At 43.3% G+C, this 24,900-nt stretch overlaps 1 protein-coding gene across 1 annotated transcript in view; it reads right to left on the reverse strand.

The window, feature by feature from the left end:
- Positions 1 to 901: 901 nt before the first annotated feature.
- LOC115356856 (AP-2 complex subunit alpha-2) overlaps positions 902 to 24,900 on the reverse strand; it is a 39,731-nt gene continuing 15,732 nt past the window's right edge. Inside the window, exons 8-22 of the mRNA XM_030048142.1 lie at positions 24,181 to 24,331; positions 22,243 to 22,411; positions 19,647 to 19,784; positions 19,376 to 19,558; positions 17,697 to 17,794; positions 15,092 to 15,323; positions 14,013 to 14,180; positions 11,274 to 11,395; positions 10,233 to 10,315; positions 10,033 to 10,122; positions 7,881 to 8,004; positions 6,311 to 6,427; positions 5,143 to 5,212; positions 4,835 to 4,969; positions 902 to 1,876 (exon numbers count right to left, since the gene is read on the reverse strand). Coding sequence (XP_029904002.1) covers positions 1,799 to 1,876; positions 4,835 to 4,969; positions 5,143 to 5,212; positions 6,311 to 6,427; positions 7,881 to 8,004; positions 10,033 to 10,122; positions 10,233 to 10,315; positions 11,274 to 11,395; positions 14,013 to 14,180; positions 15,092 to 15,323; positions 17,697 to 17,794; positions 19,376 to 19,558; positions 19,647 to 19,784; positions 22,243 to 22,411; positions 24,181 to 24,331 — 1,958 coding nt within the window. The 3' untranslated portion in view covers positions 902 to 1,798. The remainder of the gene's footprint in view (positions 1,877 to 4,834; positions 4,970 to 5,142; positions 5,213 to 6,310; positions 6,428 to 7,880; positions 8,005 to 10,032; positions 10,123 to 10,232; positions 10,316 to 11,273; positions 11,396 to 14,012; positions 14,181 to 15,091; positions 15,324 to 17,696; positions 17,795 to 19,375; positions 19,559 to 19,646; positions 19,785 to 22,242; positions 22,412 to 24,180; positions 24,332 to 24,900) is intronic.

The following is a 24,900-nucleotide window of genomic DNA, read 5'->3' on the forward strand; positions in this document are numbered from 1 at the left end:
GCCCTGAAGGCAACACGGCAGAAAGTCACTTAGCAGGAGTTAAACTTAGCCTTATTCCTGAATCGGCAAAACGATGGGAAAACTCTCCACAGGTTTAAACGTGCAGCAGGATTCATTTCTTTACATGAGAAAGTCTGAGCCAGAGAAAAAACCTGAACACCTGAAACCGACTCTCTGGCGCCATCTTCGAACCAAAACCGGAAATGCAGTGACAGAGGATTCTGGATTGTTTCTGTCTTGCATCTTCTAAGGTTTTGCAGAAATGGGTTAGTTTTGAAAAAAATAAACAAAAACAAACAAACAAACAAACAAACAAAAAAAAAAAACTGTTCAACAGAACAGATTGGTACATACATGTGAGACTGATTTTCTTAAAGCATTGGCCTCTCAGCTCCCCTTTCTTCCAGTTCATTTTCATATAGATCAGAGCAACAGCGGGTGTAAGGGCAGCAGTGTGTAAATGTGTCGACTGAAAAGAAGGAGACATCAAATATGCCGTCAAGGTCTATGAAAATTTCACCTCTATCGAATAGAAATCACACGGTGCGGATTGGGAAACCGCGCCCCCTGGTTTGGTAGTGTTTTCTGTGAATAAATACGTTAAGGCAAAGTCGTGTGGCAGTGCTCGAGACAAGTTTAAGGAGAATCTCCGCGGCCCATTTCGTGGCTCTTTCTGTGACAGAGGCGGTTCTCTGAGGCACGACTGTGAACGCGAGCCGCGGCCGCACGCTGCGAGCGCCGCCGCCGGGTCACGCTCAGCTCGCCGCTCGCCTGCCCGCAGAGCTCAGGACTGACGAGCAGACGACAAAACGAGCTCAGATTTCTGCACTTTCTCTACCGATGTGCTTTTGTTTGGCAAGTGCAGAATGTACGACAGATATTAAAACAAAAAGCTTTGCAGTCTTTAACTGTAACTACACGAATAAATGTCTCAAAAATTATGCTTTCTTATCGATTGTTGGCCTTAACAGGAAGCTCTTCTGTTTTTTCTCTTTTTTTTTTTGACTAGAGCTGCGTCAGTGCTTATGTGCGACGGCGTATCAGGAAAAAACTATGGAGCCGAGGGAGGGGGGGTTATATTCCAAGAAAAAAAACCTGTAACTCTGTAAACATAGCTGTAAATTTACCAATAAATTTATGAAAAAACACACAAAAAATGATAAGAAAAAAACTCAAATATATAGTTTTCCTTTCTGTCCAAGGCTCCTCATGTGGTGTTTCCGCGTCCTGTGTATCAGGCCTGCAGCTGACGACATCATTTAATTATACTTTGCAATCTCAGAATTTTTGTGAGTTTTTCCCTTGTAAATTTACCCTTTTAATCTCAAAAATTCTGAGTTTTTTCTTGGAATATTACCCCCGACGCTCTGAATCTGTTCGGCTCCAAAACGCTGTTGTACCTCTGAGCTTCGCGACATTGACTCTTCAAAATAATCAGACATCATGAGAGGCGACATCAAAGCAGCAAACAAACACGTGACTCGCCTGCTCAGAGCTCTGCGGCTGCACGTCGCGTTTGGCTCCGCCCACAGCCGGGCAGAGCGGCGTGACCCGTGTGAGCGAGCGGCTCGCCGTGTGAGTGCGCGGCGTGAGGGCAGACATACGGGCACAGGACAGGTTTAAAGCAGTGACATATTAGTAAAGCTGTGTGGAAAAAGACATTCCATATACATTTATAATAAGTAAAATATAAAAAAGAGAATTTACACTGTACATTGCATCAATTCCAATCTAAAGTGAGACTAAGAGGGGGAAGGTGTGATACCACCGCCGCCGCCGCCGCCGCGCCGGCCGCAGGCTAAAACTGTTCAGACAGGAGGTCACACAGTCTCTGAGACACCGAGTCTCTGCTGGTCCGCAGCGTCAGCCGGTACATCTGGACACACACACACACACACACACACACACACACACACACACAGTTACAGTCTGGAGTACAGCTTGAAGCTTCTCAGTGCAGTTTGTGACCACTGGGGGCGCTGTAGTGCACGCTAGGAAACATGTTACACGCCATGTAAACAAAACAACTCTCAAAATATTAAAAATGAGGCTTTGCAAATGTCTGGAAACGCTTTTAAAACTTTTTTTATTAAGGCTCCATCTCTGTACGAAAATAACTCCTTTACGTTGGCGTGGATGTTCAGCAGTAAATCCACTAGAGGGCAGCACTGAGTCCAAAGTTTATGGCAACAAACATGGCGGCGGTGGAGGAGGTCGTAATAATGGAGCTGCTAGAAAGAGGCAGAAGAGGAGGCGGTGCTGTAGACGGCGGTGGTCTGTGAGGTCATTAAACACATCACCACAGGAGGGAGGTGGTCTGTGAGGTCATTAAACGCATCACCACAGGAAGACGGTGGTCTGTGAGGTCATTAAACGCATCGCCACAGGAGCACGGTGGTCTGCGAGGTCATTTAACGCATCGCAACAGGAGGACGGTGGTCTGTGAGGTCATTAAACGCATCGCCACAGGAGCACGGTGGTCTGTGAGGTCATTAAACGCATCGCCACAGGAGCACGGTGGTCTGCGAGGTCATTTAACGCATCGCCACAGGAGCACGGTGGTCTGCGAGGTCATTAAACACATCACCACAGGAGAGGTCATTAAACGCATCACCACAGGAGCATGGTGGTCTGTGAGGTCATTAAACGCATCACCACAGGAGAGGTCATTAAACGCATCACCACAGGAGCACGGTGGTCTGTGAAGTCATTAAACACATCACCACAGGAGGACGGTGGTCTGTGAGATCATTAAACGCATCGCCACAGGAGCACGGTGGTCTGCGAGGTCATTAAACGCATCGCCACAGGAGCACGGTGGTCTGCGAGGTCATTAAACACATCACCACAGGAGAGGTCATTAAACGCATCACCACAGGAGCATGGTGGTCTGTGAGGTCATTAAACGCATCACCACAGGAGCACGGTGGTCTGTGAGGTCATTAAACGCATCGCCACAGGAGCACGGTGGTCTGCGAGGTCATTAAACGCATCGCCACAGGATCACGGTGGTCTGTGAGGTCATTAAACACATCACCACAGAAGAGGTCATTAAACGCATCACCGCAGGAGCACGGTGGTCTGTGAGGTCATTAAACACATCACCACAGGAGAGGTCATTAAACGCATCACCACAGGAGCATGGTGGTCTGTGAAGTCATTAAACGCATCACCACAGGAGAGGTCATTAAACACATCACCACAGGAGAGGTCATTAAACGCATCACCACAGGAGCATGGTGGTCTGTGAAGTCATTAAACACATCACCACTGGAGAACGGTGGTCTGTGAGGTCATTAAATGCATCACCACAGGAGGACGGTGGTCTGTGAAGTCATTAAACACATCACCACTGGAGGACGGTGGTCTGTGAGGTCATTAAACGCATCGCCACAGGAGCACGGTGGTCTGCGAGGTCATTTAACGCATCGCCACAGGAGGACGGTGGTCTGTGAGGTCATTAAACGCATCACCACAGAAGCATGGTGGTCTGTGAGGTCATTAAACGCATCGCCACTGGAGGACGGTGGTCTGTGAGGTCATTAAACGCATCGCCACAGGAGCACGGTGGTCTGCGAGGTCATTAAACGCATCGCCACAGGAGCACGGTGATCTGCGAGGTCATTAAACGCATCGCCACAGGAGCACGGTGGTCTGCGAGGTCATTAAACGCATCGCCACAGGAGCACGGTGGTCTGCGAGGTCATTAAACGCATCGCCACAGGAGCACGGTGGTCTGCGAGGTCATTAAACGCATCGCCACAGGAGCACGGTGGTCTGCGAGGTCATTAAACGCATCGCCACAGGAGCACGATGGTCTGCGAGGTCATTAAACGCATCACCACAGGAGCACGGTGGTCTGTAAGGTCATTAAACGCATCACCACAGGAGGACGGACTATTCTTTTCTCTGATATCATCTTTTTTTTTTTTTTTACACATTTCTTCTACACGTCTCTCAGAAATGGGCGTTCAGGCCTCGTGGACGTGTGATGTGCTGTGATGAGAGTCTGAATGTGAACACATTCAAGTGCATCTACTGGTTAAACGACAGAAGATGGAGAAAGAAAAAAGTTGCATGCGGTGCAGCTGCTAAATCTGTTTCACTGTTTCTGCCTCAGTCATAAAAGAGGGCTGAGACGAGGGGGAGGGGCTTAAAGGACATTTGAAAAGGCTTACTGTGGAATATTTTTCCACAGACCTGCATTTTTTCTGCTGGGCAAAAAAAAATTTTCCAACATAAAAACAAAGTGGAAAAAAACACATTTTTGCTCACTCATGTTTTTGATAGTATTTTTTCAGACTTTGAAAAAATCCTGTAAATTAACCATATGATGTATGTTCAAAATGACTTAAAATATTATCACTTATAACAGTTACAATTATGCTGACAGAAAATTTGTTTGGCCATCATGAACATAAATGTATATTTTTGATTGAAAATGGGCACTGACTCCTCCCTCTCTGCAGTCGCTCAGCCATGCTTGTCTTGTCCGATGTCTGTCCCTCTCTCAGAGCGTGCTCAAAGTCATAACATGATTATGATTGGATAATCAGGATCCAACCAGTAACCAGCATTACTGACATCATTCAATTACCCAGTATTTATTGGTTTAGAGACAGAAATATGTCATGTCCATTCCAATGGACGCAGGGCCTGAAGGGGTTAAGGTTTTATTGTTTATACCTCTGTTGCTGGAGGAACACCTGATGTGAACAACATGGGGACAGAGCTTTAGGAGTGCGCACTCTAGCGCCACTAGTGGTCACCAACTGCACTGAGAACCTTCAGCATACATCTGCAGGATTGTGTGTGTGTGTGTGTGTGCGCTCACCTGTGCCTGTGTGTTGGGCTCCAGCCGCAGCAGGCAGCCCACCTGAGTGCTCTTGGTGTGAATGACTCCGGCTCCAACAAAGTTTGCAGGATTGGGATCGACTCCGTCCAACAGAGCTGCACCGAACCCGATGATCTGCACGTGACACACACCCGTCAATAACACACTGATCAATAACACACCCATCAGTAACACACCCATCACTAACACACAGCAGGAGGAAACGTTATTATTGGTGGCTGTGGGCGTTGTGTTGCATCCTGAGGCCCCCCCTGAGCGCTGGGCAGCGTGGAGATCAGGTGTTTTACCTTGGCCTTGGTGACTTCTGTGTCCATCGGGTGTTTGGCTTTGAAGATTTTCTGAACCTCCTGCTGAGGACTGAAGGAGAGGAGAGAGCGTGGTTAGCTGCGTGTCTTCATCTTCAGAATAATAAACAGACTCATTCAGCTGGAGCCTGATACTATAACGCTGAACCTCCAGTCGACCTGGTCAATAAACTTAAAGAATTCTCCAACATTTTGAGGAAAATCCCCTTTTCTGACTGAGACCCACAGATTTCAAGTCTTTATGCTAAGCTAACAGGAAATGCTACCACACAGGAAGTGAACCAGTGGACGTACAGAGGAGAAAATGGTGTCCAACATCTGGGGAAGTCAGAAAAAGGCTATTCCGCCCAAAACGTCTGGAGAGTTCCTTTAAGAATCCAGCAGGCATTATTCCAGTTTTAATCGACACACACACTGTGCAGACTGTTCTCATGTTGACTTTCCATTTTGACTGGAATGTAGGAGTGGATAAAACAAACACTACACACCAATATTGACTGAGCGCGGTGTCTGCTGCACATGGCAGGCCGCTTTAAAACCAGCCCTGTACGAGCCAGAGATACGCTTCATACAGATGCACGTACAGCGTTCACACCTGGCGACACAGTATGTCGTCAGCCGGTTTCCAACAAGGCGTCTATAGCATGGAGAGCCATTAGTCTCAATATAATACTGACATGTTACGATACGACTATTTACAATATTTTACTGATAGGGGACTGGCACCTGAGTCTTCTAAATGTGGATGGGAAACCCTCTTTATGGCCAAAAGGTATTTAACTGATTAGTCAAAATTGATGTTTATGGTACTCGTCTGGCATAAAATGTGAAAGTGCTTATTATGAATCAACATCAGAAACATCAAACAATTGAATAAAAGAAGCGAAGAGGCTAAAAAAAAACGATATAACTATGAAATGCTGTGAATGCTCCAATGTTATCTCATTGTTTTATAACAATGACAATAAACTACTGAATTGAGCTGAATTGAAACCAAAAAAATAAAAATAAAAATAAGTAAATGATAATATTTAAACCAACAATAACGGTAATAGTAATGCACTGAGCATCACAGGCCGTCGGAGGAGGATTTTTCTCGCTGAAATCTCCCCACAGCTCATCTGCCAGTGAAGTGGTGTGCGAGTCTTACGCTCCGAGCTGTTTCCAGCGCTGGAAGAAGTCCTGGGACATCATCTCTGTGGGCTGGAAGAACTTGTTGAGCATGATGGGAAGCTTCACGGCGATGCTCTGCAGGGTCCCGCCGTATCTGTCAGCACAGAGACACAGAACAGACAGACTGAGGCCACAAACACACCGTCGTTTAAAGAGCCCAGTGGACTCTTACTGTCTTGATTTGATGTATTTCCTGTTGAAACAGGAAGTTTGGGCGGGACTCGGTGCAGGGAAGGATCGTTCACAAGTGCAAACCAACAGGATCTCGGTTTGGCAGAGAAACACTTTTATTTTGAAGGGATGAGGTGGATGCACTGCAAAAAGTCAAAATCTGACCAAGAGTATTTGTCTTATTTCAAGTCAAAATGTCTTATTTCTAGTCAAAATATCTCATTACACTTAAAATAAGACATGATCACCTCAGAAATAACTTGTCTTTAGACAATTTTCACTTGTTTCAAGTGAAATGACACAAGTGAACAAGCAAATTTTTACTTGTGACACAAGTGAACAAGTAAAAATTTGCTTGTTCCATTGGCAGAATTTGTTTCTTGTTTCAAGCTAAATTTTCAAGTAAATTTTCACTTGAAACAGGTGAAAATTGTCTAAAGACAAGTTATTTCTGAGGTGATCATGTCTTATTTTAAGTGTAATGAGATATTTTGACTAGAAATAAGACATTTTGACTTGAAATAAGACAAATAATCTTGGTAAGATTTGACTTTTTGCAGTGTGAGAGAGGATGTTTCAAGATTTGTGTTGGTTTTTATTGGTTGAAATTTGAATTTATAGCCACTGCTGCAGGATGATGTCACTGTTTAAGATGCTGTTTTACAGGACGTAGAGGTCACGTGAGGTCATTTCATGGGGAATTTAATGAAACTATCATTTTTCTCATCTGATACTGAGAGATGATATGAATCAAATATTTACTGAACTGTGAGAAAAGCTTGTATGAAATGCTTGTGAAATATATCTGAATTTCTTGGGTTTCTCAATTTGTTACATCACGTCCTTCATTCAAATGTCTATGCTCCTCTTGCACCGTGGAAACTGTTTTGGTCTTTTAACAACTAAAACCAGATATTAACTCGGTATGACCCTCTGTGTGTTACTGTCACTGCTGCTGGTGCTTTAACTTTGAAAAATGGCACCGGAAGAAAGATGTATTACAGTTGGTGCAACATTTTTAAACGAGCTGAAACAACTCAGGGACAAGCTGAACCAAACTGCAGCTGAATTTCAAGTTTTTTTAGACACTGGTGAGATTTTCCTAAAAAAGTGATTTTTCTCCAGAGTAAAAGCAGGCAGAGCTGAAGTGAGACCAGAATATCAAACTAACATCAAAACACGGCAGCAGCCAGTCAGGAAATGTGAAAGGACCATCTGTAAACTGCAGCCTTTATGGGACAGCAGCGAGCTCCAAACCATGACAGAGCAGGACTGACAAATGATGTCATTCTGATAAATGTTTTACCAAAATGCGGCTGAGTTTATGATGCGTGATCTTTCTGCTCTGAATGTGCGGCTGTGTTCTTCCCGCTCACCTGAACTGGATGTTGAGCACCGGAGCTTCTGTGAAGTCAGACAGACACTCGATGTTGAGGATCTGCTGGACCTGAGCACCGCCGTCGACTGTGGGGTCGACCGGCTTCACGTGGACGTTCAGCTGTGGAGGCCCAGGTTAAGGACACAACACACACACACACGCGCACACACACACACACACACACACACACACACACACACACACACACTTCTTGTACCAAACACATTTAACTGTATCTGGTAGAAGAACGGCTGAGTAAGTAAGATTTGAGATTCAACGTAGTTCTTGCCCAGTTTTACTGACTTGCCATCAAACAGCGTCTCTGCTTTTCACTGTGATAATAACATCAGGTGTTTGTGGTAAATTTCCAGACTTTGTCAAAACTTGATATTTTGCTGTTAATTTGTAAAATTAAAGTGTAATTCCATTTTTTTTAAAAGGTTGGACCCTATTTTCCATATTTTGGGGTCTAAATGATTAATAGAACGCTGCAGCCAGCAGCTGTGAAACAGGCTGCAATGTGATCACATGGGGCAAGTTTATCCGTCAGATTATGTCCGTATAAAGAGCTTGTTTTTGCCGCTGACAGGCTCAGAGTGTGACATCATCATGGAAAGGATCCCTGCAGAGAGACACTTTCCTTTACATGCTGCTGGTTGTCATCCTGGTCAAGACGTGACGTCTGCACGGCTGCAGTGGACGGACCGCAGCGTTTGCATCCATTTTTAGCACAAACAGCCACTTCACTGCCGAACAGAGGAAGTCTGCTGTGCAAAGAGTGGCACATCATTTTGTTGCCACAATTCAGAAATGCACAAACAAAAACCTGTCTTTTTTATTTTTTATGTAACACTAAGCGATGCTTTCTGTGCTCCGACACAACAAACTCTTCCCAGTCAGCTCTTCTGCATGATTTCAGAGCGAGACATCTGTTTTGGACAGAGTCTAACAATCTGAACCTGTCAGTGGCAAAAATGAGCACTTTCAGAGGACGTACCGTATTTCCCCAATTAATCGCCCGGGCTATTCGCTGCAGGCCTTTATTTATTTTTGCACAGACCTGCAACAGGCCATTATTGTGATGACAGTTACTGTCCAACATATTTACAGTCAGTCAATTTAATATTACGGTACACCCTTTTTTCTAACGTTAGCTAGCGCTCTTATTTTGACAGAAAACGGAAGTGCCGCACAGTTATTGTGCGGATAACTGTTTACTTCTGCGAAAATAAGGTGAGTAGCCTTATTTTGGGTTTACCTCAAAATAATGCAAATAATCGCCCCGGCGGTTATTCAGGTGGGCGTTTAATACGCAAAATGGGTGCAGACCCCAGGCGTTTATAAGAACCAGGCAACTATTTGCGGCCGGGCGATTAATTGGTGAAATACGGTACTTTGATGGGCACAAGCGTCCTAAAGGATTATATCGCAGCCTGTTTTGCAGGCGCTGGCTGAAGCATCCTCACTCAATAATTTAAAAATCTTTGGTCCTTATTGGTCATTTTGCCCCCAAATGATGGAAAAATAGAGCACAGTTTTAAAATTACGGGAATTACCCTTTAATTGCCAAACCTTGCAATGAAATGAGAGAGACAGGTTAATTTCCTGAAGTGTCTCCTCAGTGGCTGTGTGGGAGCTGCAGAGGCAGGAGTTGATGTTTGGTCCGTCGCTGCAGTTTTAGCTCCAGTGCAGATTGTGGCACTAAAACTTCTTTTGATGTTTGATTGTGTTTAAGGAGCGGCCTCTGAGTGTGTGGCTGTGCCCGCTGAGGCAAACTGACAAACATCATTTTCTTTGGTTAATTCCCTCTTGGGCTTGGCCGTGGTGGTGATGTTGTAACCGTGGTGGTGAAAGCAGAGGAAACACTGCCTGCAACTCTGAGAGTGTTGAAAGAAAACTGTCGACTGAGACTCTAACTGCTGTTTTCAAATGTAAAGTCATTTATCTGGCCGTTTCATGGACTTTTATTCTCTAGAGTCATCTATATTCGGTTTAAGTGTCATCTGGTGTGTTTAGACAGTTTACCTGCTCACAGATGTTTTTACTCTGCAGCTCAGAGCTAACAGGTTATTTTTGTTTTGTTTTTTTAAATTGAAGACGATTCCACTATTTAAAAAAGTCTTGGTCTAAATTCTCAGCGTGGAGGATATGAGTGTTGAGGGGGTCTGGGCTGCCGACAGACGCGGTGAAGCTGAGGAACTGAGTGGACGTCTTGTTGCCGTAGAAGACATACATACGACCTGCGGGACAGAAAAAAAAAAAAAAAAAAAACACTGATCAGCTCTGACTGATCACATCGGATCAATACCCGGCAGATGTGCTCTGTGAGGCGAGCCGCCCCGTCGCTCACCCAGGTTCTGCCGGTACTCCGACTTCAGTCCAATCTGCAGCAGCTGGTTCTCGTACAGAACGCCGTTGTTCTTACACACAAACCTGGAGTTTACACACAGAACACAGCAAATAAACACAAACACACATTTTCATGTTTTATATTTTACTGTTGTGGTGTTTTATTGTTATATTTTATTATTTTTAGTATGTTCTTATTCTTTTTTGTGGACCGATGGTGCCTAAAAGGTATAAGGTATAAGTTAAGATGTGAAAGTTGCATCTATCATTAACACTGATGGATCTTTTTCAGTTTATTTTTAAATTGGCGTTTGTTAGCTGTCTGTATTAAATCATATTAACGCTGCGTTAAGTGTTACGCGCTCTACCACATGAACCTACTGGGGCGCCTCTAAATTTAATAATAATTCTATAGTTTTCTTGCATTTTTTTTTACTAATACAGTACTCCCTCGTTAATCGCGGGAGTGACGTTCTAAAAATAACCCGCAATAGGCGAAATCCGCCAAGTAGTCCGCTTTATTTTTTACAATTATTCTAGATGTTTTAAGGCTGTAAAACCCCTCACTACACACTTTATACACTTTTCTCACACAGGCATTAACATTTTCTTACATTTCGCTCTTGTTTAAACACTCTCAAAGTTCAAACCTTCGTAGAAAAATAAGTCCAGTAAAAGAAAAAAAAAAAAAAAAAAGCATGCAAAATTGCACTAAAAAAAAATCCGCGAAACTGCGAGGCCGCGAAAGGTGAACCGCGTTATAGCGAGGGACAGCTGTATATGTTTTTTTCCCCTTAATTCTCTTGTAATTTTATTTGCTTTTTTAAACTAATTATGCGACTTAAACATTCATTAATTCAAAGCAAGGTTTGTGCTGAAGTTTCTAATACTCTAAGATATGACACCGCAGTTTTCAAATTTACTACAAATGAATATCATCTCCTGGATTCTCATCGTGTCCCAGATTACTGATAATCTGTGTCGTTATTGGCCCTGAGAAGTCGATGTGGGTGGATTAGATCCCTGGCTGTTTGCGTCCCACCTGGCAAAGTTGTCCTCGTACACGTCGGCGGCTGCAGGGGCGGAGCTTTCAGAGAAGACGTCGACCAGCAGGCTGGCTCCTGCTGAGGGGGCGGGGCTTAGAGCCAACAGGTCTGAAGACACCTGAGGAGCAACAAGCAAACATCAACTTGCACACCTGAGCAGATAAAAGCACAGACAGTGTGATCAGCACGTTTTTATACCACATGCTGGTTAAAGCTGACTAAACAGTTAGCTGCAGGCTCAGGTGTGTAACCCCGAGCCTCATGAGCAGCGATCCGGTCGAACGCGGAGCTGCTCATCAGACAAATCAGACAATCAGACGTTAGACGATACGACTGCCTGCCCTCACAGCTTCATATATTTTGACATGCATGTAACATCGGACAGCAGCAGCATGGTAGTTTGTTTTAAAAGCGTGAATGAATGGACAGACGATCAATGAGCTCAGTGAAAACACAGTCACTGTCCAAGAGAAAGGTTAATGATATGTTATGGATTATCAATATATCCATGTAGTTTACATTCAAAGACACAAGTTCAGTCACTTTAGAGAAAAAAAACTCGATTCTTTCTAAAAACAAAATCTCTTTCTGTAGTCACTTTACTATTTTAAAGGAATATTCCTTTAAGACATGCAAGAGACGCAAAATCCAGCCCGAGATCAGATGTTGGATGACATTATCACCTCTGTGCGTCCAGTGGTTCAGTTCCTATGGGTAGCATTTCCTGTTGGCTTAGCATAAAGACTTGAAGTCTATGGGAGTCGTTAGCCTGGCTCCATCAAAGTGAAAAAATAAACCTTCCAGCAGCTCTGAAGCTGTCTCACTCACACAGTGGATCATGTAAGACAGGTATTTCAAAACCACATGATCCACTGTGTGAATAAGACAGCTCTGGAGTTGTATAAGGTTTATTTTTTTCACAGAACTAGGCTAACAAATGCCGTAGACTTCAAGCTAACATGAAATGCTAACCATAGGAACCAAACCACAGGATGTACAGAGGTGAGAGTGGTGTCCAACATCTGGTCTGAGGGAGTCAGAAAAAAAGGGTATTTTGCGTAAACCTTCCTTTAAAGAGAAAAATAAATAAACTCCAAATATTCTCTTAATAGTGCCTCAACACAGGCATGCATGTATTATATTCACTGTATGTTGTTTGATTTATGTTGAATTTGCAATAATTTAATGTTGTTATATTTGAATGCCAACAGCAGAACACTGAGCAGTTCTTCACTGCATGGGAATACAGATGGTTCGTTCTATTTCCCTTTTTATTTTATGTTACTGTATTTTATTTTCGCTATCATTCCCAATTCTATTTCCCTTTTTATTGACTGTTTTTATTGTTTTAAATTGTGTTTTGCTGCTTTTAATGTCTCTGTAAAGCACTTTGAATCACCTTGTGTTGAATTGTGCTCTACAAATAAATTTGCCTTGCCTTGCCTTGCCTTGAACGAACGCGACATTAAATTTGAAACAGCTGGCTCCCTGAGAGACGTCGAGGTTTGAGGAGGAGGAGGTCAGCGAAGGTCAACAGGTCAGAGGTCAGTTAGCGTTAGCATCATCCAGCATCAGCACATGAACACTGGTGTGTTATATCAGCACTCCATAACACACACTGACACAGAGCAGTGACTAATGAATTATACCTACCAATACTGTATGAATGATTCTTATTATTATCAACTGAACTTCTGGTGTAGTCATGAGGACAAATTTCATTCATCTTTTGGTAGATTAAATCTTAAACACACAGCTCTAAAACATGCAGCATTAGGAGAAATAACAATAAAACATTTATCACACACTTTGCTGATAATGAACTTTATCTGTAATGTCTTATGAGTGCAGATATGAGGCGTCAGTAATCACGGTGAGGCTTTGAACGCATCGCCGCAAGGCTTTGAAAACACAGCAGGTTCAGTTAAATCACTGGCTGGTCTGTGGCGCCGCAGGCTAACAGTGTACCATGGTCCCAGCAGAGAGCATGATGGGAGCAGAGGAGGCAGGGCGGGGTCGGTTGGTAGGGAGGAGGTCTGCCACCACCGAAGGAGAGGACTGAGGGAAGGAAGGAAGGAAAGGAAGGAAAGGAAAGGAAGGAGAGGACAGAGAGGTACACAGGACAGAAAGGAGAGAGGGATTGAGAGGAGGAGGAGGAGGGAGAGAGGACAGGAAGAAGTGAAGATGTGCAAAATGCTGAGGAAACGCCAAAATAAAACAAAAATGCAACTAAAGCCAAAGCCAACAAAGAGGTTTATGGCAATATAAAAGTCCCTGTGCCCTTTTTTCCATTATAATTAATTACAATTATGATGATAGCACTATTTTCTCTGGTAGTTTTTTTAAATATATATATATATATTGTAATAATCCTCTTTTTAGCGTTGGTTTCTGGGCTGAAAGTGTTATTTTATTCTGGGGGCTGTTTTGCTGTGGAAGTGAATGGAGAGATACAAATCCAGTGCTGTGAATTAGCAGCTAATGAGGAGATTTCACCATCATGTGGACTCACATCACACCAGGGAACTAGACAACACACCTACGCTGTAATCCCAAATTACATGTTGGCCACCTGGCTGGTGACCACAATTTATTTACCTGCCAACCCCCGAATTTAGCCGTCTTTGGCTGGTAAACGTTAATTTTGGTCCCTGTCTCTACTTATGACCAGAAAGACACAAAATCAGGTTTGTATTAAAATCCTAAAGAACAAAAGAAGAGACTCAAAGGTGAACCTTGGCTGTGGTCTCGGTGTTGTTGTTGTTGTGCTCGGTGTTGCCGTTGACGCTGCGGCGGGTGTCGTCGATGTCCGGCAGGTTGCCCGGGCCTTTCTTCCTCTTCAGCTTGGCCAAGATGGACGACTCTCTCTCTGGGAACGGAGGCATCTCCTCCAGGACCGTCGCCTTCAACACACACACACACACAGAGAGAGAGAGAGAGAGAGAGAGAGAGAGAGAGAGAGAGAGAGAGAGACTGAAAAACACTGTATCTTAATCACTGAGATTTTAACTGAATCCCAGTTCCAAAGACAGGCCCCCCGGTCTTCTGAGGCTGAAGGGTTATCAGAGTGTGTCCGTTTTGAACAGAGATCTGAGAATCACCTCTTCTACATGTGAGTTTCCAATAACAGATCTACAGAACCTCAGTCACAAAAACAAACAAAACAAAAAAAGCCAAAATTATGTATCGGGTAAAACCACGACGAGTGCAAAACAGAACAGCCGCTGACCTTCTGCAGCTTTCCAAGACTGAAATGTTGATTTTATGAGAACTGCATGAATGTGACATGACATTTAACTTGTTGAGCAAAATTTCAAACCCCCTTCAGATTCAGGTCTATTATTCTGTTTTATAACTGTGGGGGAAGTGAACACAACATGAACACAACAGAAAAAAAAATACATGGTTGATGATTTTCTATTTTGGGCTGATAAAATTCCAGGACATTCCAGGACTTGTCCCAGGAATTTACTGAAATCCCTGACATCCCCTGTCTGCAGAGGACTTTGTACATGTCCGTGGGACGCCTGCACAAAGTCTGCTGCCAGCTATTTCACATGGTGGTGGGTGTGATGTGTTATGGCGCCATCTACTGGCAGTCACTGGGTTTGATAACTGATCTGCTTGGTTGCATGAAGGCACATGAGGACATTTATGCAGCAGGATGGAGTCAAACTGCTTCCCGCCTCCTCAGCCAGCAGGTCTAAACATAACTGTAGCTTTATGTGAGGTTTACTTACAGCTCAAAGAACATATTATTATGTTTTTTGTTTTTTTTTTCATTATTTGTCTGCTCTCCATGCACTGAACTGACCAGGATGTCCGTGCTGGCGATGCAGCTGAGCCTCAGGTACTCCACAGCTCTCTGCTGCAGCTCCACGTCGGCGTTGCGCAGCTGGCTGTCGGAGCGCAGCACCTCCTGGATGGTGGCCTTCACCTCGGGGAACAGGTTGATGAACTTGATGTAGGCGGACAGCAGCAGGGCTCGGGTCGGCACCGAGCACAGGTGGAACTTGGAGTGCAGCAGGTTGAACTGGACCAGGGGGCTGCGGGACGGGGACAGAGTGACTTTAAAGCTGTTATGTGGGTTACTTCAACTGCACAGAGGTCTGCTGAGCCCAATTTAAGCAGCACAGAGTTAAACAGGGTCACACGGACCAGTGGTTTGAGAACAAGGAAAAAACAGGAAGGGAGGAGAGCAAATACAGCGGTCCCTCGTTTATCGCGGGGGTTACGTTCTAAAAATAACCCGCAATAGGCGAAATCCGCGAAGTAGTCAGCTTTATTTTTTCCAATTATTCTAGATGTTTTAAGGCTGTAAAACCCCTCACTACACACTTTATACACTTTTCTCAGACAGGCATTAACATTTTCTCACTTTTCTCTCTTGTTTAAACTCTCAAAGTTCAAACCTTCGTAGAAACATAAGTCCAGTATTATAGAATGAACGCATTCTGTACTGTACAGGAGACACGGCACGGAGGAGACTGATTGACAATGGTCTACAGTCCCTTAGCCAATCAGGACGCAGAACACAATGCGCTGTTAAAAAAAAAAAAAAAAAAAAAAAAAGCATGCAAAATTGCATTAAAAAAAATCCGCGAAACTGCGAGGCCGCGAAAGGTGAACCACATTATAGCGAGGGACAACTGTAACCAACATCTCAATGGTGGGTGGCATACGCAGTATAAAAAGGTTAACTGGTTGATTCATGAGCCACTGTATTGATTTGGCCCTAATGTTTGACCTGATATATAGATTTTATTTGTCACATCATACTAATGCACTGTGCACATCGGCACAAATCAGTGTTGAGCATCTCTTCGACACGTCCCTGCTTTTTAACAAGCAGCGTCACTACCAGGCCAATAAAAACACGTGACGCACGTCTACGCTTCCACAGCACCATCGCATGTTTAATATGTGAATGAGAAAATGAAGACGAGCAGCAGCACAGCCAACGTGGAATCAAAAGATGAAGAAACTGTCGGTTAAAAATGGCTTCAAAAAGGTTTGGCTTTAAAAAGTCTGATTTGAGTTGAGTAACATTATCTGCAGATAACGCAGGGAGACGGCGCTCAACAGAGGAGCAACCTCTGGTGTCAGCTCCAAACCAAACATGTCTGCCGGTGTGGGGAAAGCTTCAGACTGCACTCTGGATCTGACAGCAGCGCGTCGGCTTGCGGCGCTGCAGAAATAAAAATAACTGTGCAGACATCAGTGTCTGAGTCTCTCACCAGTCGCTGTCCTCATGATAAGAGCCAGCGGCAGACAGACGTCACACGTCACTGTGCATCTCGCTAAGGCAATGCTGAAAACACTCAATGAGCAGCATGTAATACCAATTTAATTTTTTAATTTTAATTTTTTATTTATTTATTTTAATTATATTATATTAATTAATTGTATGCTTTATAAGAACTATTTTGAATGCTGCAAGAAATTTACTTCAGTTTGTACTTGAAAAATGAAAATGTTCTTAATATTCTCCGTGTAATTCAAAAGTTATTGTAGTATATGCAGTTTACTAAAGGAGCAGAGCAGTGATTTCATAGTTGATTTAACTGTGTTTGTTGAAGAATGTTTGTTGATTTAATATTATCTAAAATCTCAGAAAGAAAAAAAAAAGCTATTTTAGCACATAAGACAAAACACAGAAAACACTGGAAATGGGAATTTTAAAAAATTATTATTATTTTTCTCCCTAATGTACAAACCAAACCCGAAAGTTTACTCAAAATATATCATGGTATAAATTTGAGGTCATACCGCCCCGCACTACCCATGTTTACATGCTAACAGAGAGGCTGCTGGGAAGATCTGTGGCTCAGACAGAATCTCGATCACAAGCCTCCTGTAGGACGGGCTCCTTGATAAAATATCATCCCCTCCTATTGACGAGTTTATTCTCAGAGACCAAAGCAATGATCAGCAAACAATCCAGCTGTGCCAAAGGCAGCACTGAACACTGAAACATAGGCACATATTGTTAATATATATTGTTAATATATCAATATATCAATACATTATTAATATTTCAGCTGATGACAATACTACAATATCAGCAAGTCCTGTTGAAAATATCGATAAATAGCTATGCTAACAAATATGATTAATGCCTGAAATAATTTCTTTCATGTCACTGTAAACCATGACTTTTCTCTTTAAAAAAATAAATGTACTTATTTCTCACAACTGTAACACCAAAATAGCGTAGTACACACAACAAACTCTTAACTCCCCTGTCAGCCCTTCATTGACAGAACCTGCAACATGTCCAGTTTTAGATCATGTTTAATGTAATTCACTTTTTAAGAAAGCAAAACTGAGCTCAACTGTCAAGTGGATCCACTGAGTAAAATGCTGATTTTTCAGTTGTATGGTGTGTGTGTGTGTGTGTGTGTGTGTGTTGTTTGTACCTGGAGCGTGAGTCTCCAGCAATCAGATTACCAAACTCTCCCAGGATGTACCCGCCCACCTTCACCAGGTTCTCATGGCAGGCCGGGGCCTGCAGCGCCTGCAGGCACAAACACAGCAGAGGGGAAGGTTCAGGCTTACAGAAACCACTTACACACACACACACACACACACACACACACACACAGGTATGAATCCCCACAAACAGAAAAACACTCAAACAACATGTTAGCTGCTGTGCTGATGTTCTGCATGGTCTGTCAGTTTTTAAGCACTGTGACTAACAACATATTCAGATTTAAAGCAACAGCTGAGGGAGGCCAATACACAGATAAGATAAGATAAGATAAGATAAGATAAGATAAGATAAGATAAGCCTTTATTAGTCCCACCATGGGAAGTTCACAGTGCTGCAGCAGCAACAATAATGAAAGATAGGAAACTATAGAAATAAGGAAATATAAATAAGACAGTGAATGGTGTCCCATGTGTTTGCTAGGATGATGGTAGCTGACTGCTCTGCCATTTGGGATGGTTGCTAAGGCATCGCTAGGCAGTTGCTAAGATGTTTGGTGTGGTAGCTGAGGTGTTGCTAGGCAGTTGCTACGGTATTCCATGTGTCTTCTATGTATTTTCTTTTTTTCAGACATTTAAGGTTTATTTATTTACCTGACATGTTTCGGCGTTTGACTTCCGCCTTCATCAGAGTGTCACTGGGTGTTGGTGTGATGCATCTTTATCAGCTGTTGTTTTTTGGAATTGTTTTTTGGTGTTCCATGTGGTTGCTAAGATGTTGCTAGGCGTTGCAACAACACATTTTTTCTACCCAGTGAGATTAAAAATGAAATGAGAACTTTATTTTTTGAATACAAAAGGCCCGTTTCCACCAGAATGTTCCTGGTAGTGTTTGGGGGGCAGGAGCTGCTACAGGAACATCCTCTCGCTCGGCCCTCTCACCTGCCATGTCTCCACTGAGAGGCCGAGTAGGAGGAAGGTTCCTGTAAAGTTACCGGGCGGCTGAGCGACCATGACCGGGGCATCAAAATGACTGTTGTTAGCGTTAGCTAACGTCCGCTAAAGCTAACGTTAGCGTCCCTAAAATCCCGGCAAAAAAATGTGTTGTTAGCGTTCACTAACGTTAGCTAGCATGTTAGCGTTAGCTGTGTTGCTAGGGACGCCTAAAAGCTAGCTAAAGCTAACGCTAGCGTCCGGTTATTTTGTCACTTTCTGTTGACACCACATCACGCCGTGAGTAAATCCAATCAGCACCAAGTAAACCCCAAGCCGCACCCAGGGGTTTTTCAGGGCCGCTCAGAGTCCCTACCCCGAGGCAGGGACGTTTTTTAGCCCCTGTAAAAGTTCCTGAACTCTCTCCTTCGGGGTGGTTCCTCCGGTGGAGACACGCGACAACGGCCCCGACCCCGTAAAATTACCCCGAAGTTCCTGCGGTGGAAACGGGCCTAAAGTCCAGTGGTTTGGGTAGTTAGTAGACCAGTGCTGTGCTCAGAAACCATGACTACTGATCACTACATTTACCTTTCACCACGCCCTCTGAAGGTCTAATAAAGCCACAGATCTAACAGTGTTTTTGATTTTTAAAGGCTGTAATTCTTGTTTTTATCGGCTGTTCTCGTGGTGTGATCCCTGTTTTTGAGCAGAGCTGATTTGTTTTGGCACAGACCTCAAACACCGTCTTGGCGGCGTAGCCCTGCACGTCGTCTCGGTTGATGACGATCTGGATGACGCGGTACCACACCTCGTCGCTGACGTAGTCCCCGGCGATGCGGATGAGGTTGAGGATGGTGTCGACGTACCAGGTGTAGTCCACGGCGTACTTCTCCGCCAGGATGGCCACTTTGAGCACCTGAGGGAGGGAGAGAGAAGAAACCGTCTGAGAACGAGAGAGCGACACGGAGAAAGCGGACGGCGGGCGGCATGGCTGATGGACCCACGATCTCCTCCCGGATGGAGTAGTCCGCCGTCTCCAGGTAGCTCAGCATCTCGGCCACGATCTGCTTGGCGTTGCTGCGGTCACACATGGCGTAGAGAAGGTCCACCGCCCGCTGGCGAACACTCACATCTCGCTCCGTCTGGAAACACAACACACCCAGGCAGGACGTCAACAACATGAACAGCACCGCATCCTTCTACATGTCAACCTGGCTAGGGCCGGGCGATACGGACAAAATCAACTAACACATTTGAAAGAAACAATACATGATATGATGACCAAGCGGGTAAACAACAAAACAGCTACAACAGTCTAATAAGTCCAGAAAACAGCTGTGTTTATTTTACCGCAGCCTTTAAAAACAGGAAAGGACAATATTTATGCCATATAATATTTATGATAATAATATTACGGTATCCAAAACATCAGGAGATACATAATCTTCTATGAGGATGTTGATTTAATATTGTTATACTGTCCAGCCCTACTGCTGGTCACACTGGTCAGGTCTTATTAAAGCGGATGTGTTTACAGGTGAATCTGAGACTCTGTGACAGGGCTCCACTGACAGCTCACCAGCTGAACCACCTCTTTCAGCATCTAGTCTATTTTCTACACACACCGCGAGCGAATTTCACTGCAAAAATTCAAAATCTTACCAAGATTATTTGTCTTATTTCAAGTCAAAAATGTCTTATTACTAGTCAAAATATCTCATTACACTTAAAATAAGACATGATCACCTCAGAAGTAACTTGTTTTTAGACAATTGTCTCTTGTTTCAAGTGAAAATTTGCTTGTTTCATAGGCAAAATTTGTTTCTTGTTTCTAGCTAATTTTCACTTAATTCAAGTGAATTTTTCACTTTTTCCACTGGCAAATTTTGCCAATGAAACAAGCAAATTTTCACTTGTTTCAAGTAAATTTTCACTTGAAACAAGTGAAAATTGTCTAAAAACAAGTTACTTCTGAGGTGATCATGTCTTATTTTAAGTGTAATGAGATATTTTGACTAGAAATAAGACATTTTTGACTTGAAATAAGACAAATAATCTTGGTAAGATTTTGCGTTTTTGCAGTGTTCACAAGAAAACACACTGAAAATACATTATAGATGGTGAAATCTGCATCCCATGCTTGCCAACTCTGCACTTCTGATGTGAACAGCCAGGCTCCTGCACGTGTGTGAATTAACGCTTCGTGGTGCGTCTGGTCTGAACACGTGTTCGGAGGGCTCGTCCCCGCCTGCACTTCAGCATCAGCAGCGTCAGTCACAACCTCTCGCTGGCTCTCTACCAGCCTCCTCCTCTCTCTCCTCCTCTTGCTTTTTTAAGTAATCCCCTGCAGACCGCTTCGTTTTTGGAACGTGATAACAGGTAGATGGATTGCTTTGTAAAGTTCAGTGTCCTCGATTTTTGGAGAACGTGAATGGTTGCAAAAAAAATGGTTGAAGATGTGTCCATTTTGGTCTCAGTGTGGAGCCCTGCCATGAAACCCCCCCACACCCCCTCACCCCCATCACAGACTCAGCAGGAGGACCTCACTGCTTATGCTGGGGGAGGAGACACTGGTTCCTGGGAACGCACCACCATGTTTGTTGATGCTGTTACTGATATCCAGTATCTTTCCAGTTTCCAGCCATAACAGCTGGTAACAACACATACTGTTAGCCTGGTTTCCAGACATCATGAATAACGCTGTAACTGAACGGGGTCAGCTCATGTCTCTAGTAGAGATGATTTACTGAAGTCAGTGCTTGTCCATCCTATGGGCTAAGACTATTGGTCAGCATTAAACCAATCACAGCAGGCTAACTGAGGCATCATCAGGCATCACCACAACACCAGCAAGGTTTAGATTGGATAAGTGTTTGTCTTTTAAATTATCGATGCTGTAACATTTGTTGACAACAGCATTGGGATTGGGATTTAAGATACTGTAATATCATGATATGGCAAAAATTATGCCGTTTCATGGTTTTAAAGGCTGTATTACAGTAAAGAAATACAATTTTCTGAACTTATGAGTCTGTCCATACTGTTTTATTATTTGTATCTACCTGCTTGGTCATCAAATCCATATTACTGATGATTCCTTACCAAAAATTGTGCATGTAAATAATGTATGGAGGCACCAGTGGTAAATGTTTTAATATCATCACCATATCGCAGCGCTAGAGTGAAAACACAGGAATAAAATAGACATAAAATAAAAACAAAAATAACAAATTAAAGCTGCCAGTTAACAAAAATGCCCATATTCATATCATATATGTACTGTTGCTCATTTCTTCCTCTGAATGAATAAATGACACTGTGGTATATATCAGACCAATGTAGTGACCGGCAGTGCATTGTGGGTATTTTCTAGTGGACTACAATTCTGAACACCGCCAATGAGGGACTGAGCCAGAGATGTTGAAGTTTCTCATCATCAGAATTTGAGCTGACTGTTGAACTTTGGCGTTTTCCCGTGTCGACCCAAAACCAGCCTGCCTGAAAGAGCCGGTGTACTTCTCTGAACATGAGCACCTGAGCGACCGGCAGGATCTGACCCCAGCTCTGAGTTTAAAGGTCACGGCACGGAGGGCGACTCACCTTGAGAGCGTTGATGACGGTTTCTATGTGCGTCTTGACGGCCTCGTGGGAAAACTCGGAGCTGGCCAGCGTGCACATGCTCTCCAGGGCCAGGTAGCGCAGGTTGGTTTCCCTGTGCTGCAGAAACTGGCCCAGCTGGTTACAGGCTCGAACCAGCAGGGTGGGCTCGCTGAGGAACGACACAAACAGACTGTCAAGACCAACAGGAAGTCCCAACGCCGGCTCACATTTGATAACAAATCCAGGAACTCCCAGAAAACAACTGACAACACTGTTACAACACAACACACAGATGAGTGTGAGCTGAAGGACAGCATGTCTGTGCACTGCAAAAATGCAAAATCTTGCCAAGATTATTTGTCTTATTTCAAGTCAAAAATGTCTTATTTCTAGTCAAAATATCTCATTACACTTAAAATAAGACATGATCACCTCAGAAGTAACTTGTTTTTAGACAATTTTCACTTGTTTCAAGTGAAAATTTGCTTGTTTCATTGGCAAAATTTGCCAGTGGAAAAAGTGAAAATTCACTTGAAATAAGTGAAAATTAGCTAGAAACAAGAAACAAATTTTGCCAATGAAACAAGCAAATTTTCTCTTGAAACAAGAGACAATTGTCTAAAAACAAGTTACTTCTGAGGTGATCATGTCTTATTTTAAGTGTAATTAGATATTTTGACTAGAAATAAGACATTTTTGACTTGAAATAAGACAAATAATCTTGGTAAGATTTTGACTTTTTGCAATGTGATGTGAAGCTCCATGAAATATAAATGAAGCTGGGCTCAGACCACATGAATTCAGCCCAACTTCAAAAATTGGCCCCAGTTGACAAATTTCTAGTGTGGTGTCTGAAAATGAACGGTAAATGGTAAATGGACTGCATTTCTATCGCACAGCCCCCATACTTTTTGGTGGTGCGGCTCTGTTTGGTCTGTATCAGTAAGCCTTCTGAAAAAGAGCACAAATGAACAATGGAATGAAGGCAGTGTCCAGACAGAGGGCTCCGCCTGTATCTGGACTTAACGTTGAGTGTAAATGAGCCTTAACACGTCCCTAGAGTGAGATCTGTGGTGCACACAACAAAGTCCAGCACATCAGAGTTTTTTTTTTTGTTTTTTAATCCTTTGCCCACTAGTGTGGCCACTCCTCCGCCTTGTTTCATGACAGTTCATTAGTTGACTGTCCTGCATCATCACCTGCAGACGTCGCACTACATCGTGAAAGACGGCACAATGCGCTGATTGGTTGTGGCCTCTCTCAGTTGAGATGTGGCAAGATGTGACATGGAACACTGCAAAAACTCAAAATCTTACCAAGATTATTTGTCTCATTTCAAGTCAAAAATGTCTTATTTATAGTCAAAATATCTCATTACACTTAAAATAAGACATGATCACCTCAGAAGTAACTTGTTTTTAGACAATTGTCTCTTGTTTCAAGTGAAAATTTGCTTGTTTCATTGGCAAAATTTGTTTCTTGTTTCTAGCTAATTTTCACTTATTTCAAGTGAATTTTCACGTTTTCCACTGGCAAATTTTGCCAATGAAACAAGCAAATTTTCACTTGTTTCTAACCCTAACGAGTGAAAATTGTCTAAAAACAAGTTACTTCTGAGGTGATCATGTCTTATTTTAAGTGTAATGAGATATTTTGACTAGAAATAAGACATTTTTGACTTGAAATAAGACAAATAATCTTGGTAAGATTTTGAGTTTTTGCAGTGAAACCATTAAGAGAGACACTAATATCCTACACTCTGATCTCAGCTTAAGTCAGAGTACTTTCATGACCTTAAACAGTTCATTCTTTTTGGTTTGGTTTGGTTTTTTCGGTCAAACTACCGTCTAATAAAATAAATCTGCACAGTGTGTTGGAACATAGCATCTCTTTGTACAACCCCCCCCCGATCCCGACACCCCAAGAGGACTGGCTGACCTGTCGTGGTGGATGATGAGGGAAATGGCCTCGAACAGCACGGCGTTCTTGGCGTTGGAGTGCTGGACCTTCTTGGACTTGGGCGGCTCCTGGGCCTTGTTGAGGATCGTCTCCAGACACTCGGTCAGCCGGCCTCGCAGCGCCGCGTCCTCTGCAGCAACAAACACCACCCGTCACCCCCCACGCAGCCATACATACTGCAAGGTGCACCCTAAACCCTGACTCTCAAGAACATTACAGGCTGAAAATAGCTGAACATTAACCTGTCTCTAAAGAAATGCAAGCTGCATGATCAAAAACTCCTCAGAAGCTTCCTACAGAGCTGAGCGGCCAGGGAGGCTCAGCTGATGTGTTTACGATCAACAAACAAGCCAAGAAAAGCTGGTCACAGCTGAATGTCACTGGTCACTAACAGCCAATTATATTTCTGCTACAAGTTAAACTAAATGAGAATATTACATCTTGGGTCTCAAGCAAAATCCAACCTTCCATTTTTGTATTAAAAAAAAAATTCAAGTATGTTTCAACCTGACTTTTACACGTCTTGATGATAGGGAGAAATAGGTTCAGATATGTCTGATAACATTATTGTCCTATATGTAACAACAAAATGTTTGTTTTTATGTACAAGCGTCAGTGTTTCAGCGACATGAAGGTGATCCAATAATGACAGAATTTTCTTTTGGGGTGAACTATTCCTTTAAACAAGATGCTAGCTCC

Source organism: Myripristis murdjan, chromosome 3, assembly GCF_902150065.1.
Source record: "Myripristis murdjan chromosome 3, fMyrMur1.1, whole genome shotgun sequence".
NCBI lineage: Eukaryota > Metazoa > Chordata > Actinopteri > Holocentriformes > Holocentridae > Myripristis > Myripristis murdjan.